The 19295-nt window shown below is 39.7% G+C and overlaps 1 protein-coding gene across 1 annotated transcript in view; it reads right to left on the reverse strand.

Annotated features, from left to right (window-relative positions):
* PRXL2C (peroxiredoxin like 2C) overlaps positions 1-19295 on the reverse strand; it is a 319348-nt gene that overhangs the window by 268803 nt on the left and 31250 nt on the right. Inside the window, exon 2 of the mRNA XM_044064212.1 lies at positions 15360-15428. Within this exon, the coding sequence (XP_043920147.1) occupies positions 15360-15428 (69 nt within the window). The remainder of the gene's footprint in view (positions 1-15359; positions 15429-19295) is intronic.

The raw sequence follows: 19295 nt of genomic DNA on the forward strand, positions 1-19295 counted from the left end.
CCTGATCAGAGGAATCATAATAAACATCCTGCCTTGGCCTTTTATCTGGAGGGGGATGAGAACCCCTAATCATAGTAAGCAAATCCTCCGCCATCTTGAGTAACTGTTTCTGTGACTTGGGAGCCGGTTCAGAAGAGGCCTGTGTTGTAGTCTTTGATTTAGAAGGAGTCTTTGCCTTTGTCTTTGGCTTTGCCTTTACTAGAAGCCGAGTAGGCCTGAAAACCCCTTCGGAAGCCGGTACCTGCACAGCGGCTCCGGACCCATCCGAAGGAGCATTGTCCGAAGGTCCTGCAACAGAAATATTTAAAGGCCTGGTTGGCTCCTCATGAGAGTCCATTTCGGCCATCGGTTCTGAAATGGCTGACGACAGGGGCTGCAAAAGCACCACACTGACGACAGCCGAACCTGAAGCTGGCTCCGCTTGTGCACTATCATCAGATTTGGACCTCGGAGGCCTGTCTTTATCCTTCAAAGTTTGTGAACTCCGGTAGCCGGGACCAAATCCGACGACATTTTGTAGTTAAAGCGCCTACCGAAGTAATGAAAAGCAAAATCGTACCTTCGCTTAATTGTACGTTGATTGAATCTAGCACAAAACCGACAACTAGCTACGTTGTGGTCAGGGCCTAAGCAAGGAATACAGTAAGAATGCAAATCCTTATGAGGTATTTGCTTCTCACATGAAATACAATTATTAACTTTTTCTGACATCGGAGAGGAGCAAGAAAAAAGTTTCCCCAACGGGGTACTTAGCTTTGAGTGGAGAAGAAAATCTTCGGACCAAAGTATATCAGAAAAAAATCGTCAGGAGTCAGCCGACCGGCACTTGCGAACTGCTATCACCGCACGGCAAGAAAGACTGGAGAAGATGGCGTCGGCTGTCAGCTTTTTACTCCTGGCGCTCTGACGTCAGGGAGCATGGTTGAACAGCTGACGCCGGACCCAGACTTTGGGATTCTGGCCAACCGAGGGCTGCCTGCCGGCAGGGGAGAACCTACAGTCATGACTGCAACAGTGAAACACGATGAACATCTAAGGTGGCAAAGCCTGCCCTGGATTTAGAGTAAAGTGGCAGATTGTAGTTTTTTGTAAAGGTATGCACTGAACTCCAAGTAGCAGCCTCTAAAATGTCTTTGGTTGGTACTCCCCTGAGAAAAGCTGCAGAAGTGGCTGCAGCTCTGGTTGAATGTGGCCTAATGCCCTTAGGCACTGGTTTGCCATGCTGTGAGTAGCAGAAACGAATGCAGTGACCTATCCACTTTGATATAGTCTGCTTGGAGATAGCCTTGCCTTGTGATCCTGAGGCATATGCCACTAGTAATTGCTCTGTCTTTCTGAAAACTTTAGTTTTGTCCAAGTAGAATCTAAGTTGTCTGTGTACATCCAAAGAATGCAGAATTTTCTCCCCCTTGTTCTGTGGATTTGGATAAAAAGTTGGCAAATTAATAGTTTGGTTAAGGGCTCCAGTGGATACCACCTTAGGCAGAAATGCAGGGTCTGTCCTTAGCAAGACCCTGTCTGGATAAAAAATGATAAAGGGTTCCACAGCCATGAGAGCCTGTAGCACTGACATTTGTCTTGCTGAAGTTATTGCTAGGAGCAGAGCTGTTTTCCAAGATAAAAACTTTATATCCGCAGTAGCAGCTGGCTCAAAAGGAGGTAAGGTTAGTTTTTCCAAGACATAGTTGAGGTCCCATGCAGGTATTGGTGTTCTCCTTGGAGGCCTTAAATTTTTGGCTCCTCTGAGGTACTGCCTTAATAAAGGATGAGAAAAGAGTGATGGCTCTGTATTGTAATGAGCCGAAATGGCAGAGGCATGGATTTTAATTGATGAAAAAGACAGGCCTTTGTCCAGCATCTCAGTTAAGTATTGCAAAATCTGAGGAATATTTGGGACAGCTGTATCAGTTCCTTGAGCTTGGTTCCAAGCACAAAATCTCTTCCATTTTCCAGCATAGGATTTTCTAGTACTAGGCCTTCTGGCTTCTAAAATGACATCCATCACAGCTTTACTGAGAGGTGTGCTTTGTATGGCTACATTATCCGCCATGCTGCTAGGTTTAGGGTCCTGAGTTGGCTGTGCAGACACTGATTGTTTTGTTGGGACAATAGATGAGGTATTTGAGGTAAGGTCCAGGCTGGGCATTGAGACAAGCTCCTTAAGATTGGATACCAGTACTGGCGTGGCCAGTCTGGGGCAATCAGAATCATTTTTGGTTTCTCCTGTCTGACCTTTAGGAGTACCTTGGTGAGGAGAGGCAGTAGGAGAAAAGGCATATACTGATAGGCTTGTCCAGTTGAAAGATAAGGCGTCCACTTTCCATGCTTGTCTGTGATAAGTCCTTGTGCAGAATCTTTTTAGTTGATTGTTGTGAGTGGAGGCAAATAGATCTATGTCCTGGCATCCCCATTTCTGTGTTATCATGCTGAAGACTTGTGGATCCATGAGGTTTCTGCTTAGTTCGTCTGCCAGAGTATTTTCCTTTCCTGGCAGGAATTGCGCCTGCAGATGAACTTGGTAAGTCAATGCTGTGTCCCATAAAACCATGGCTAGTCTGCAAAGGGGGTAAGAATGAGTGCCCCCCATGCTTGTTTATGTACCACATGACCGTGGTGTTGTCTGTCTTTAGCAGTAGGTGTCCCGGATGAATTAGGTCCATGAAGGCTGTCAGGGCATTTTGAACAGCTAGCATCTGTGATTGATATGTAGATGCATTTGACTTGTGGACCAGGTGCCCTGAATGCCTCTTCCTGCCATGTGGGTCCCCCAGGCATAATCTGATGAATCCGTCGTAAGGCTCTGCTTGGCTGGGGGGAGTGAGAATGGTTGTCCCTTGTTTTGGTGACAAGCCTTTTCCCATCATCGGAACTCCTGCTGCAGGCAGGGAATGAGAGTAATCATTGTTTCCAGGCTGTGGCAATGTTGTGTCCAGACACTTTTTAGATACCATTGAAGTTTCCTCATATGCAGTTTTGCATATGGAATCAGTAGGATACAGGATGCCATGAAGCCCAAAGCCTGCAGAATTTTTCTTGCAGATAACTGGGCCTTTGTTGCCATTCCCTTGAAGTAGGTAGTCAGTTGTCTTTGTTTGTCTGGCGTGAGATAAGCCATCTGGGCAGTTGTATTTAAGCTTGCACCCAGGAATATTATCTCTTGAGAGGGTACTAGTTTTGATTTCTTTTTGTTGACTGTGTACCCTAGGCATGTTAAAAGTCTTTACTCAAATGTCAAATGCCTGTAGTAGAATGTACTTGTTCTCTGCTTGTATGAGGCAGTCGTCCAAGTAAGGATATATTTGTATTCCTCTTTGTCTGCAGAAAGCAATTACTGGTGCCAGGCACTTTGTGAAGACTATGGGCGCAGTAGACAAGCCAAAGGGCAGTGCAGAGAATTGGTAATGCTTTGAGCCAGCCTTGAATAGGAGGTATCTTCTGCATGATTGTCTGATTGGGACATGCAGGTATGCCTCTTTTAGGTCTAAAGTCACGAGCCAAGCCTTGCTGCCCAGCATGGGCAGAAGCTGCTGCAAGGTCAACATCTTGAATTTTGGTATATCCAGGAAAGTGTTTAGAATATATAGGTCCAGTATTGGTCTCCATGTTTTCTTCTTTCTGGGTACCAAGAACAGTCTTGAGTAAAATCATTTTCCCTGCTCTTGCAGTGGCACTTGTTGAATAGCCCCCATGTCCATGAGAGCTGCGACTTGTTTGTGAGCCTCTGCCCATTGATTTTTTGGCAGGTCTGGCCAACCAAAATGAAAGAAAATGCACCGAGCTAGCACACTGAGAACGTTTATTAATAGACAAAACAGAAAACAGGTCTGGCCAACCGTTTGCCCTTGGCAGGGTGGGTATGGAAGTGAAACCTGTAGCCTTGAGACACTATGTCTAGAACCCATTTGTCCTGGGTTATAATGTGCCAATTTTGAGAAAAAAGTGCTAGTTTTCCCCCTAAGGGCGCTGCCAGAAGGTAAGTGCTTGGTGCAGGCAGGGGGAAGTCGTTGGGACTGTTTCCTGTATGGTTGTTATTTGTCTTCTCCACTTATGGAGGTAGAAACACCCCATTGCTTAGACCTGTACGAACCTTGGGGCTGGGATCTGCCTCTAGGGCATCTGTATTTGCCCCATTGAGGTCTGTCTGACACTGGAAAGGACCAATTCTTTGTTGGCCAGTGTCTGCTAAACCTAGGAGGCTGTACCTGTAAGAAATCCTTGACCGTTTGCATAGATTTAGCTTTGTCCTCCATTTTCTTTAACACCTCTTCTGCCTTAACACCAAACAAGGTATCATGCTGTAATGGAGCATCTAATAATTTTGCTTTGACATGATCAGGCAGGTTTTTTTCCTTTAACCAAGCATGCCTCCTAATGACAGAACCCGTAACAGCGGCCCTGCAGGAGGCCTCCAGAGAATCAAAACCACATTGCAAAGTATGCTTTCCAACTTGTTCAGCTGCATGCAATAAATCCTGCATTTCTTTGTTTTCTGCACATTCAGAATTTACCATCATTTTCTGTTTAAGCAGTGCCATGATATATTGCTGATATTTAAGCATATGAAACTGGCAATTTAAAGCCCTTATGGCCAAGGTAGCAGATGTGTAAATCTTTTTTCCCCATCTATCCAGTGCCCTAGAATCTCTGTCAGAGGGGGTAGGGTTTTTTGCAGTAGAAGCCTTGACCGCTTTGGGACCCTGAGAAATAGTTTCTGGGTCTGCAGAAGGGTTTTTGAAAAGGAATTTATGAGAGTCAGGAACCCTGTAGTATCTGTCCGGCTTAACCGGAGTTGGAGGTAAGGAGTCAGGGGTCAGACTAGACTCTGAGAACACATCATCTACGATGTCTAACACAGGTGGAATAGCTAGAGGCCTGTGTTGAGGTAGTAAAAGGAAGTTTCTGAGCCTCTTCTTAGATTCTGAAAAATCTTGGCTCTCCCAGTGGAAGTGCTCCCTCATGGTATGCAAGGTTTCCCCAAAAGAGTAGTCCTCAGGAGGAGAAACTGAAGGAATGGATTCTTCAACATCAGAATCCTCATAGTGAGGAAGAGAGTATTCCTGATCAGAAGAGGAATCAGATGAAATGGAAACTTGATCTGAAGATTCATAGTCTGTCTCTTGCCTAGGCCTCTTATCAGGAGGGGGATGGGAACCCCTGATCAAGGTAATGAAGTCTTCTGCCATTTTGAGCATCTGTTTTTTGGGCATTGAGGCCTGTCCATGTGGCTGGTAAACTTGTTTCTTTGCCTTTAAAGGTACTTTAGTCTTTGCCTTTGAAGTGGACGTCAGTTTAATATATAATTGTTTAGGTCCGAATACACCCTCAGAAGCCGATGCCTGCTCAGTGGCTCTGGACCCATCTGAGGGAACAGTCTCCGAGGCTCCAACACCTTGAGTTTCCAGCGGTCTGGCTGACTCCACTGGGGAGTCGGTAGCAGCCTGCAGGCGTCAGGGGCTGCGAAAGCACCTCACTGAGAACCGGCGAATGGCTTAGGAGAAGCTTCGTCGTCAGTTTTGGACCTCAGTTGTCTTTTTCTTTGCGTTTTTTTGTGAGCTCCGGTAGTCGAATGGCTATCCGACGACATTGTATAATTAAATCTTCGCCCAAAATAGCTTAATGCAAAATCGTACCGACGCTTAATAGTGCGTTGGTTAAATCTAGCACAAAACCAACAAACTAGAAATGTTGTGGTCAGGACCTAGGCAGGGACTACAGTAAGAATGAAAGTCCTTATGAGATATTTGCTTCCCACAAGAAATACAATTATTAACTTTTTCTGACATCGGTCTGGAGCAAGAAAAAGTTTCCCCAACTGGGTACTTAGCTTTTAATGAAGACTTCGGATCTGAAACTCAATCACGAAAATCGCAGGAGTCGGCAGACCGGCACTTGTGAACTGCTTCTGCTTCGGGCACTGCATGGCAAGAAAGACTGAAGAAAATGGTGTCGGCTGCATCTTTTATACCCCTGACGACCTGACGTCAGGAAAGAGGCGACAGCAACCGACGCAGGACCCAAGACTTTGGAATTCAGGCAGACTGAGGGCAACCTGCCAGCAGGATAACCCAAATGTAATGACTGCAACAGTGAAACACGGAGAACATCAGGAATCCTTGCGAGTAGGACAGAACAGGAATCTTTACTGCCTTCAACAAACAAATAGGACAGAACAGGAATCCTTACTGCCTCACAACAAAGGCATAATCTTCCTTTTATGAATTCTCCATCAACACATGTCATTTTTTAACAAACAAAGTGCTTTCCAATACACTATTATTTATTTTATTTATTTTATTTGCAGTTGTTTAACCAGGATAGTCCATTGGGCCTGAAAAACCCGTTTTCAATGGAGTCCTGGGGAGAAAAGCTCCACATATAGATTACACAAAGGTTAATATACAAACATAGATTACATAGATTACATGAAGATTACAGAGGTAAGCAAGACTAAGATTAATATACACACATAAAATGCATGATGACTACAGAGGTAAAACCGACTGATCAAAATTGTTTCAATCAAGGTAATTTTTTTTTTTTTTTTTTTGTTCAGAAAGGAAAGGAGTTGCTGGATACTAGTAAGGAGTTGTATAAGAGAAGGAAACAAGAATTTGTAAGGAAAGGAGTTGCTGGATACTAGTAAGGAGTTGTATAAGAGAAGGAAACAAGAATTTGTAAGGAAAGGAGTTGCTGGATACTAGTAAGGAGTTGTATAAGAGAAGGAAACAAGAATTTGTAAGGAAAGGAGTTGCTGGATACTAGTAAGGAGTTGTATAAGAGAAGGAAACAAGAATTTGTTACCTGGGATCTGAACAGTGTAGAAGTAAGTGTAAGTTATGAGGGATGGGAGCAGGAATATTCCCATGTGGAAGTTAGATAAGAGTGGAGTGATTTTTTAAAGGATGGGAGGCTAGTAGTGGTACGAATGTGGGGGGGGGGGGGTTCCATAGGCGTGCAAGAGAGTGCGACAGGAGGTATTGTCCGGGGGGTGGAGGGGTCTGTACACTTCTATAAGGTTTTGATTGTTAGATTTGAGAAGCCTTTGTGTGTGGTGCATTTTAAAGGTAGTGGAGTGAGAGGGACAGAGGGATGGCTGGAAAATGAGTTTATGAGCATAGGTGAGCTGAGTATAGGAGAGGTAGTTGGGAAGCTCAAGCCAGTTTAGTTTGTGAAGAGATTCACAGTGATGGGTTGATGATTTGCTGCTAGTAGCGAATCTGGCTATTTTATTGTAACAAGAGGACAGTTTGGTTTTGAGTGATGACTGTAGGTTTGTTAGAAGAGGGGCTCCATAGAGAAGGGAGGGTAAGAGAAAAGAAGTAGAAAGAGTAAGTTTAGTAGTTGAGGTGAAGAACCGATTGTGTCGATAGAGCATGCCAAGTTTTGGGTGGGTTTTTTTTATGTTTAGTAGTAGATGGGAGTTGAATTTGAGCCTGTCATCTATTTGAACTCCTAGTAGTTTGGTTTCAGTTACCAGCTCAAGAGGTGTTGTATTTTGGCTGGTAATGGAGAATAAGTTTCGGTCGAAAGTCTTAGTTGTAGAAGAGGTGAAGATCATAAGTTTAGTTTTAGCAGCATTGAGTGCTAGATGGTTGTCTTTCATCCATTGTTCTGTGGTAGAGAAAGCATCCTGAGTTAGTTTTAAGAGAGTTGGTATAGATGGGGCAGCACAGATGATTGTGGAATCATCTGCATATTGGATAATGTTTGCAAGAGGGATAGAGCGGTGAAAGTCATTAATGAAAATGTTGAAAAGGAGGGGGCCCAGTATTGAACCTTGTGGGACACCTGTGGGGGTGGAGAGGAAAGAGGAGGTGGCCTTTTTCCATATGACAGCTTGTTGCCTGTTTGAGAGATAGCTGGTGACCATTTGAGGGAAGAGGGGGAGAGGTTTAGGTCAGTTAGTTTAGTAAGAAGTAGGTTATGAGAGATAGTGTTGAAGGCCTTAGAGAGATCGAGAAGGATGGCAGATACAGTGAGGCCAGAATCTCTAGCTTTATTCACAGTTTCAAGGAAGGAAAGGAGGGCAGTCATAGTGCTATGATGGGGTCTGAATCCGTGTTGGGTGGGGGTTAATAGGTTATTGTCTAAGAGATGGGGGAGGAGTTGAAGGTGGATACATTTCTCTAGGATCTTAGAAATGGGAGAGAGAATGGCAATGGGACGGAAATTGGAAATATTAGCATTATTTCCACCTTTGTGCAGGGGAATGATGTAAGCTTTTTTCCAGATTTCAGGAACAAGACCTTCCTGGATAGAGCGGTTGATTAGGATGCTGATAGGGAGGGCAATGGCTTCAGCAGCTATGCTGAGGAAGAATGAGGGAATGTTATCGGGGGCATTGGTGCATGGTTTTAGTTTCTGCAGGAGTTTTCTTATAGTAGAAGTGGGAATAGGTTTAATGAAAAATGGTGGGGGTTGAGAGTGTGAGGAATGGGAGAAAGGAGTTGGGAGGGGAGATGGGAGAGGAGAAGTGGAGGTAGGAGGCAGATTGTTATTTGAAAAAGAAGAGGTCAGTTTGGAAATAGAGTCAATGAAAAAAGAAGCAAAAAAAAAAGGTTCCCTGTTCTAAGGACTGCCTCCATAGAGTCCACTAATCTTGATGACATCAAGATAAGTTTCTTAAATGAATTATGCCTACATAACACTTCCTATGACGCAGTTTCCCAAATATTACATCTTTTCTAAGTCACATCTGATAATTCACATACATCCTGACCAGCTGTTAGCAACCGGCATGTTATCTCCAGACACTGACACAAAAAAAAAGAAAATTATTTTCACGTTTCCAGAAACAGTAACATTTTGAAATATTATACAAAAATAAACCACAATATGTACACAAATTTTTCACAGATTCAGTAAACGTTTTATTTTGCTCATAAAAGGTGTGAAGAAATGAGACACTGTCACCTGTGCTACCATGTCTGGCTGAAGTTTTGTATATAATTTAAGACTGCACTGTGTATTGTATGCCAGCCCAGCATGACTAGCTAGGATATTGTAAATAAGTTATACATGTTGATTTATGATCTATTTGAACAAAATGTTTTAAAGACTTGAACAGTGTCCTTTTACAATTCAAACTGTGTATGTTTGTGAAGAGAGATTATAAAGGCAAACTGTCTCAGATTCAGCTGATCAGCAGATGATGTCATTGGAATGTTCACAGTTGTTATGTGTTACTGTCAGGTTGTGAAAGACAGGAAGGAACTTTTAGAAAACAGCTGTTGGTTGAATTAAAAAATATGAAATGAAAATTAGAACTGGAACAATTGACAGGCTAGTCTATAAAAAGCCTGCTGAACTCAGTCACAGTAGTCAGTTACAGTTGATCACAGTTCAACTGTGCAGTGGATACCCAAAAAGGACTCACCAAGAACTGTAAGCCTGTCTTTGCTCTGTCGCAGTAATTTAGTTTAGATCAGGGACAGTGTTCTTTAATTAGATAGGCAACTAGATCAGTCATAGTTTTTCTGAATGTTGGATCTCTGTATATAGTACTGATTTAATTTTCCTAGTGATTGAGTTCTGTTTGTTTAATGGGAATTACTGTTATATGTTCTTAATCATTTTGCTCAATATTAACTATTTTTATTAACTTAACATTGTGGCTGGACAATCACTGTTTTTCTTTTGTGATCTGAGAATGCTTATACTTGCCTTGATAACTTCCTGGGCCACTCCAAAAGCCTGGTTGCTTAGATCATTTGCAACTATTTGTTTTAATATTTAACTTCCATAATTGGACACCCCCTTTAGAGGGGCATGAAGACACTCTGATTGGTGGCAGCATTACTGTATTATTTTGGGGAAGGAACACACCTGGAAATCTGTGTCAGGCTTTCACAAAAGTGCTTGGATATGTGAGACTGAATTTATTTAAGTGTGAGTGTATCAGAGGTCTTAAACTGGGACACACTGCTGTGAAGTGTGTAATAGGGAGTTACATTAGGGGTGGACATAAGTATACAGTCCAGTTGCAGGCTATACAGCATATTCCTGCTGTGCTCTTAGTGGGGACTTGTGAAATATTACTCCTGTTTAAGTGACAGTCTCACACTGGAGTCCGTAATGAGGACTAAAGCTCCTTAGTTAATGACACAGGAAAGTAAGAGACATCACATTATTTGGTGGCAGTCTGATGGGATATTATCTGGATGTCACAAAAGGTATAATATGAGGAACCAATCCTATCATATGATTTATATCAGTAAAGCTGAAATGGGTTTTGGGGAGTCTAAACAGCATCAAAAAGTTGCTGTAAATTCACAACGTAGAGTCAAAATGGAAAAGTATTCCTTGATTTTATGCAAACATGTCCCTCCATTACCAGGAATGAAAACATTCCCACTTCCTTCCAAAAGCAGCATACCTACTAAAGTACATTTCAATTTGTAGGTCCAACATAATCTAACAATACAAAGTAAATATTATTCAGTAAGTTCTCAATGCTTAACACTACTTATTAACAAGCACTTTCAATTTTAAAACACAAAGCATGGTAATAAAAAAAAAACACAACATTCTAATTAGAGTTAGTCCAGTGACAGTAACTGTTTGCCACTGCAATGTAATTCATTCCAGTTCCATCACTAATACTACTACTTATAATGACTCAGACAAAATTTCTGAAATCAGAATATTCCAGTGGACAGATGTTACCATTCCTTCTTAGGCATCATCGATTAAAAAAAGAAATAACATTTTCAAAAATGTTTCTTTCAAATAATTTTTTAAGATGCTTTTACAAATTTCCCATCCTACTACAATTGATCCTAACCATTTTATTAAGGATGGAGAGCCGTCTAGTTCTCAACAAGAAAGTTCCTAAACTTTTATAATAAATTCACCCCTCCCCTTCAAGAACCATCAACATAATCAATGTATAATAAAGGAAGTACAAAACACATTACCCAATCAAAATTTCAGACAGTAGGCTTCAGTTGTATACAAAAAAAGTATTACTTAATACAAATTCTTAGTACAATACCCGAGACAGATAACGAAAAGTCTGAGTTTCCATAAATAAAACTTGAAATAATATATAGAACTCGTTGTTCTAACATGCAATACTTCACTGATGATAGTATACCCTTTTAAATAAAATTTGTTTCTGTCTCATCTGTGAGTCTGCCTGCAAATTACCTGATTAAGGGCCAAAGGTAAAGAAGCAAAGCACTTCCAGTCACATAAACTGTCTTTTCCTTCTGCTACATTCTATGTCTGAGCCAAAGAAACAACTCGGGTAGTTTCCTTAGATGATTCTGAGGACCCCCTTATTACTCCAAGTCCTTCAGATCTCTTTGCTGTGAACAGGCTGTACCTTCTGTTAATGACCGACTCAAATGCCACTGCTAATTTTAAGTTGGTGCAAACCTTAAACAGAAAAACATATTTTTTAAATAAATAGGATAGCAAGGACAAATGTCACTCTCTTCCATCTATTCTCTGGACTACAACCTTGTTCACTAAATACCCACACCTCTTTGCAGGTCAACTTCCTCCCTGGCTCCTAAACCATCAAATTTTCTTTTCAGTATACTTAGCAAATGAACTATGAAGTGTAGGAGTTTTTTTTTGTTATTTTTTTTTTTGTAGTTAACTGAAATCCAAGGAACATGAATTCTATGAACCCAGGAACATGCATTCTATGAACTCTTAATTCCTCCTTGGGCAATTCAGCCATTCTTCCAGGAGAGTCCTCACCTCACTGACATCTGATATTCCAGAAACATAAATTCTATGAACCCCTTCAATACTGATCTCTCATTCAGGTAACCCAGTCTATCCTGCCTAGAGTTCTCAAAAATGCAACTGGGTCTCCCTGTTCAGCCTTTTTTGTGACACTCCAGTTAACTTCTTGCACCACCTTCTAAATATGTGATCATAACTCAAGTTGCTCAATTCTAGCTTGAATATCCACTAAGTTTGCAATTCCCTCTAAGTCTAAAACTGTATCTGAATAGGAATTGAAATAATTTGCAAAAAGGAAGACTGCTCGGTTATGTGTCCAGAGCTACATTTAAAGCCTGCAACTCATGCTGTTCTTGCTGTCACATCTCCAAATTACTCAGTACTGCAATGAGAGAAGCAATTTCAGATGCAGGCCATGGCAAGAATTTTTCATTTTTTTCCTGTTTATTGGATTGGCAGACCTAGATGAAAGATCACAATAGGAAATGTGAAACCCATTTTTTTTTGCCCTGTTACTTGCCACTTGCATTACAGGAAGCTTCTCTGTTTTATACTGTTTTTAGTTTGCAACATGCACAGCACACAACAGATGTGAAGCTGAAAATGAGCAGCTTAACTGTACGGGGGATCACATAACCACTGCAGTTTTTACTTGATTATATCAGGCTAACACACTGCTGAAAAGATGAATCATGGTAACACATGGACTGATCATGCTTTCGTTCATTTTTGAAGGCTGGGATCGTCTTTCCGAGATTCAATCTCAACTTTTCAGCTGCTATATGGAAAGAGAAACTACTTGCAAAAGTGAATAAAAATCTGCATCTTGATTGCACTTTAATTTATAATGTCCTCTCAAACAAGTATAATTAATGTTGTACTTCTATATACAGCAAGCAGTTGTGTATGTTCCAGCTGTTGCAATTTCTATGATTCCTGGGGCATTAAATCACAAATACCTACAAGCCTTCTGTCAGTTAATATATTTCTTTTAGGACTCTTGAATTAAAACATTTTCAGGACTTCAACATTTGCAAATGGATTCTTGAATACCTCGCTGGTACTATCTCTATCTCTGTAATGCTCCAGGAATGCAGACTGAGGTCTACACAGCTTTGACTCTTGCATTTTTGAACATACCTAATGTTGGCAATCTTGTTCTTCATCACATCTGAATGTTTCAATCGTTATAGGACAAAATTTCTAACTTTATGTATGCCATTCTAATATGAACAGCTATATCAGTGCCTTACTTTTCAGAAAGTTCCTTCTAGAAATGTATTCCACTCACATTAAATGATGCTTTTCCAATTACTTCATTTCAGGGCATCTTTAATTTAGTGAAAAGTTTGATGCAATGCATCCTGTAACACAAACCTATGGGAATACAACACCGGGTGTATGCTGACAGTGATGGAGAGGGGGAAAAAAGTAAGTAAATAAATACTTGTCAGTGCCAAATACTGACCTACACTGGGAGGTGGACTGCAGCAAAAAGGTTGAGGGAAGAAGAATTATGACATAAAACAATATCAGCCATGGTAAAAAATTAAAAATGCTGATAACAGTCGTTTGTCCGGGTCAAGGGCTATATGGATTTCATTTACGTTCCGTTTCCTTTCTGTATCATACATGATGACAGAAAAACAGACAAAGATTGTTCAGATTCATTTAGCAAGATACAGACTGCTATGTTAAGCACTAAAGAAACAAAATTTGTTTTTAGCACTGGGAAGAGGGCAAGGGTAAATATCTATCTCTGATTCACTGCAGTCCAGATCTAATCACTACTCAGAACTATAGAAACCTTTCCTTAGAAATGGTGCAGTCTCAGAAGTTTTTACTCACAGCAGGTAGTACTGCAGACATGACCCATTCATGGAAAGGCATATGGTGGTCGTACTCATGGAAATGCAAACAGCATGGCCCTATTCATGGGAATGACTCCATAGCAGCATGTAGAATGCAAGACCCCATGCATAAAGATTTTCTTTTTTACTTCTTAAAGTACTTTTCCCCTGAGGAATAATACTGCATTTACACCTTCAGCTACATTAAAACACATTCTGCAACTGTATAAAATAAAACACGGAGTCTTCCAAATGAAATTCAATCTGCTTTACTGGTGTCTCCTGGTACCTTGGCTAAAAAGCCTTCAAGGGATAATTCATATACCAAAAGCATACCTTATATATAAGAAATCACCACTTGTTAACTGATTAATCACAATGACATTAATTACACGTGCATTGAAATTAAAGTGACAATTCACCTTTGGCAAGACAGTAATAATGTTCCACCATGTACCATTCTAAATACAAGCACAAACCTTACATTTTATATATACATTAAAACTGAACATTTAAATTATCCATTTATATTAACATCCAGATTAAGACCTGAAGGAAACAACGTATTAAAATTAATGATGAATCTGGTTTCTAAAGTTAATAATTTTTCATTATATACTTCAAACAACATATTAAAATTAATGATGTACCTGGTTTCTAAAGTTAATAATTTTTCATTATATACTTCCCCATGTTGGTGGGTAGGCTTGGCTAACACACTAAAAAATAATGAAGAATCAGAACCCCCATGATTCAGACAAAAATGGAGCTTAGTATCATAAAAAAGGGTAACCCCCTTGACCAGCAATTTCTCCAGTCTGTCAAAATCATTTACCCGTGAACTCACGTCTCCCAGGGACCACAAATCATCAGCAGCAAACTTTTCCTCCCTCAGTTTCCATATTTCCGAAAACGATCACTGCTCCTTGACGAGCCGAACATAGTTGCACCCGGAGAGACGATAGAATATATAAAGCAACGCGGCGCTTCACTTGTTATTCTAGTGCAGTGGTTTACATTGTGGGATGTGGGTGTTCCCAAAGTATATTGGACAGACCAAGAGACGGGTCAAAAAATGTATTCTGGAGCATATGGGGACATCAGACAAAGGAGACTGGACAGCCCAGTTGCTTACCATTTTTGTCTGGCTGACCACCCAACAGGACTGAATGCCACGAATAGTCTAAAATGACTATTAAAAGAGAAACATTTCTATGTGACTTAACATAAAATGTAAAACAGATGAATATAATATAAAATAGATGCTATATGTAATGTTATATGGTCTAGCTGCGTTCAGCATATGAAGTTTATTATTTAAAGTTTAGTATTTAAATTGTTATACTTTAAACTGCATGACATATAAATCATGTGATGAATTGTATTGTTTTTATTGGCTGGCTTGTGATATATATTAATGCATTACAGCTAGTCTGTTTTTAGATTACACTGAAGAAGAGTTTGTTGACTCAAAAGCTCTGTTTTATAACAAATAGATGAATTTGGACCACTGTTTTTCTTCTTTTATACGTTTTTGACTTCTTTGGTCCAATTTTGGTTGTTCAGGCGAATTTTATTTGTGTTTGTGCTGTAAAAGTTGAAAGGTTTATTTTCTATTCCATTGGTAAAAGTACTGAAAAGCACAGTATGAAAAAATGTGCAATACTTTATTATAAACTGTTACAATGTACAGTTACTAAAACACCACTGTTTTTTTATACTTTGATTTCCCAGGCAAATGACACTATTCACCACTTCATTGACTGATACAAATGAATGTGAATACATCACGCTTCTTAAACAGCTCTTTACCTTTAAGGAACTCCTGGGTATTTTTGCCAAATCCTCAACATATTCCTTGCAGGTATAACATAAGAAATGCTGTAAAAAAGAAAATAAGATTTGTTCTTGCTTTTTATCTTTGGATTCATAACGGTTGCAGAGCATTCAGAATACAAAGTATTTTAAACTGCAGTCAAGACCATGCTCTCTAATTACAAACAAACCCCAACAATTCAAACCAGAATGTTTCTATAGAACATCAATTACCAGTTCCCATATAAAATAAACAAAAATCAACCATCAACATAATTAAACATTCCTCAGCCATCATAAATTAAGCAGCAACTTACCATATTAAAATAAAATAAATCAAGATATCACCTTTTTCTTCCCATTATGACACAAAGTATGATCTGCTTCATGCATTTCAAATACATTTGAGCTTCCCCAAGTAAATGAAGATGTGGCACAAAATAAACAGTCTAGACAGAATGTAAAGTCTGTTTCACTAATTCTGTTCCTTCAGCCACTCAAAATATAAGTACAATACACTGAGTACAAAAACATGACAATAAAATAAAAAGCACATCACTGTGAACACAAAATGACAGGAAAAAGACAAAGAACTGTATTGACACAAATCAGAGATTCCCTTTCTGATCATAAGTGTTTGGTGGAGTGACAATACCCCACCATAACTCCCCAGTGTAGCTCCTAACAACTAATGTAGTTTAAAATGTATATTACACAAACAATAATTCCTGATGTGGTGTCAGGCCTCTCCACCATGGAGGGCTTTACTGCACTTAGACAATGAGTTGTTTGTTAAACCATATATTTCTTTTTAATCATATTTACATTTTATTTTACATCTTTGACGTAAAATAGTTCCTCCAACATAGTTTCATAGGTATATACTAGGCTAATGACCATCAGGGTCTTTATAAGCCTAGCCGTGAAACCCAATTGCATCCCCATACATCATGGATGTTTATTGGGGGGTATGTTTGGAAATTTCTAAAGGTTATGTTGGGGCTGTTAGTTACTGTATACCTTTGTTTATTACAAATATGGGGGCCAGACACTGCATGTACATTTGACCTCTCACTCATCCATTGGTCAAGGTTAAGTTTAAACAGGATTAGAGATCGACTCTGCTTCAGATAGATATAGTGACCTGTTCCACAACACAGGGATCCTCAGATAGATCTGTCTTGCCAACGTGTCCTTTTTATGTCTAATGTAAACTAAGTTTCAAAGCAGCTGTAGCTTCCATGATTGCTGTTGGAAGACTTATTTTACATCCAAAATATAAGTATTTATTTATTGTCTACACATACTATGTGTCCAGCAATTACAGCCGCTTTCTTGACGGAGTACAACTGAGATATCTAATCGTGATCAAACAAATTATAAATGCGCAGAATGCAAGGCACTGTAACCCCCCATGCCTCTAAATGGTTAATGACTTTGCAGAACTTCCCTAATTTTACCTCATATTTTTTGCAACTTCCTCCAAAGGTATATGATATTTTTGGTAAACCACTGAGGATGATAGTCAGTCACTAAAAGCCATACATTGTTTTATACTTCTTATTTTTTGGAAAATGCATGTTGATGAGAAACTTCTTATTTTTTTAGGTGAATTAGGGTTATATATTTTAAAACTGACCCAGATTTTAGATCTTTGCCCCCACCATCATTATTGCTGACTTTGTTTAGAATTCTTGAGCAAAGTTGAGAAGTATGTGCTTTCTATCTTCCTCACTTTCACACACATACACAAAGTAATTTCAATATTTTTTTGCACTTTGATAAACTTGGCTTTTTAATCTTCTGTTACAAGGAAAGAGCAAAATGGCTAGTCTGTATAACTGTTACTGCAGTTGCTTTTGCTTCTTAAGCTTTTTTATTTTCCTTACTTTTTTAGCTTGCTAAATAGCAAAACTGCACTTAGTGAGCTTAAAATGGCTTCCTTTTATGTAGTGCATCTATTATTTGCCAGGCAATATCTATACATCAATATACTACTGGAGAATGCCTGTTCTCCAGTAGGATACTGATGTACATTTTGTCCATTGCCTAAAGGTATATTATTTTATTTTGTGAAAATCATTCTGATATAGTTTTGTGGGGTAGTATTTAAATCTGCCAGCTATTTATCTAAGAAAAAAAGAGAAAGAATTTGTATGCATAAGTGTTTCAGAGATTCTGGAGGGTTAGTAAATGCCTTATCTAGCATAAGGGCTTCCCTTTTATATTCAGGATGATTTGACGTATTAGACACAATCACATTTTCAAAAATAATTCAAAGTTGCCACTGACTTAAGTGTCTGTAGGAAGAGAACATGAAACCTGACTAGGCTATCATACTACTGATGGTATATGCTTCTTAAGGCTTATCATATATAAAATATGTCCCATTTTCCAGTTTTGTAGAGAATACAATTTCAAGTAAATGGTCAAACAGACAGTTGTAAATATGGTCAACTGCAGTGTAGGTATTTGGCAATGAGAACCAATTTCATATTTCTCCAATGCTAACACTGCAGTGCAGTAGAAGGGAATTACTCCTAAGACTGCTGTCCTTCGGATGAGACATTAAACCATAGCCCAACTTCCATGAGTTGGTAGTAGGCCAGGTGGATGTAAAAGATCCCCTGGACCTACTGAAAAGCATAAGGGAAGTTCCCAGGGACCAAGTCAAACTCTCCTTGCTGGTCTCACATCAGGTCTTGCCTGAAATGTAGCCATTGGCCTAGGGGGACTAGCGTAGGTAATGCATAAATAAAAAAAATGTTTGTGTGTGTGTGTGTGTGTGTGTGTGTGTGTGTGTGTGTGTGTGTGTGTGTGTGTATATATATATATATATATATATATATATATATATATATATATATATATATATATATATATATATATATCTATATCTATGTACAGGATCAGTGGAGTTTCCCAGCGTTCTGTGCCGGGACCTCTCCTGTTTGCCACTTACTTTTCTGAAGTAAAAGCCAAGGGCTCTGGCTAAGTTTGTACCTGGAACAACGCCAAACTGGTGTTTGCCACCACCAAAACCAAACAAAAAACTGGAACTGGAAGTAAAGCGAAGAACCTCTTCCGATTTTTATTGTAAAACACTAGTTCACAGTACAGCACACAATAAATCCAAATCACACTCAGCGTTTTTGTCACTACTGGACTTCATCAGATCTGATGAAGTCCAGTAGTGACGAAAACGCTGAGTGTGATTTGGATTTATTGTGTGCTGTACTGTGAACTAGTGTTTTACAATAAAAATCGGAAGAGGTTCTTCGCTTTACTTCCAGTTCCAGTTTTTTGTTAAGTTTGTACCTGACTACAAGCCAGGAGCAGTCACTGAATCCCCAAACAACTTAACTGTCCTGCAGGAAGGTTTGTTCCAAATAAATAACTGGTGCCAAAATCATGGACTGAAACTAAACGCCAACAATGCATTACTGTATCCTTTCAGAAGTCATCTACCCCAGGGGAACTATCACACTGATAACATGCCCCTAAGTGTGGACCCAGTTGTTCATGATTTTGGAACTTATGTGGACAGTGACTTTACTTTTGACAAACGTGCGTCTATTGTTGTAAGACAGTCTTTCTATGTTGCACTGCTTATAAACAAAAGAATAGTGTCTAGATCTAGGGATGCCATTGTCCCCCTCTACTCACCCCTCATTACATCAGTCATTGAATATAATGCCTCCATTGATATATACCTGTCCAGACACATGAAAGAACTGGGCCACCCACACAGATACCCTACTAAAAGGATACAGAGCCTAAACAACATATCATACATGGACTGACTCTAAGGCCTGTCGCTATACTCGGTATCCTACAGACTGCTAAGAGATGAACTTTGTCTGGCATACAAGGCGTCCTCCGACATCAGGATTTACTGCATACTAGCAAGTCAAATGGCTTCAGAAATACTTG

This window comes from Protopterus annectens, chromosome 2.part2, assembly GCF_019279795.1.
Source record: "Protopterus annectens isolate FY-2018-M chromosome 2.part2, PAN1.0, whole genome shotgun sequence".
NCBI classification, from domain to species: domain Eukaryota; kingdom Metazoa; phylum Chordata; order Ceratodontiformes; family Protopteridae; genus Protopterus; species Protopterus annectens.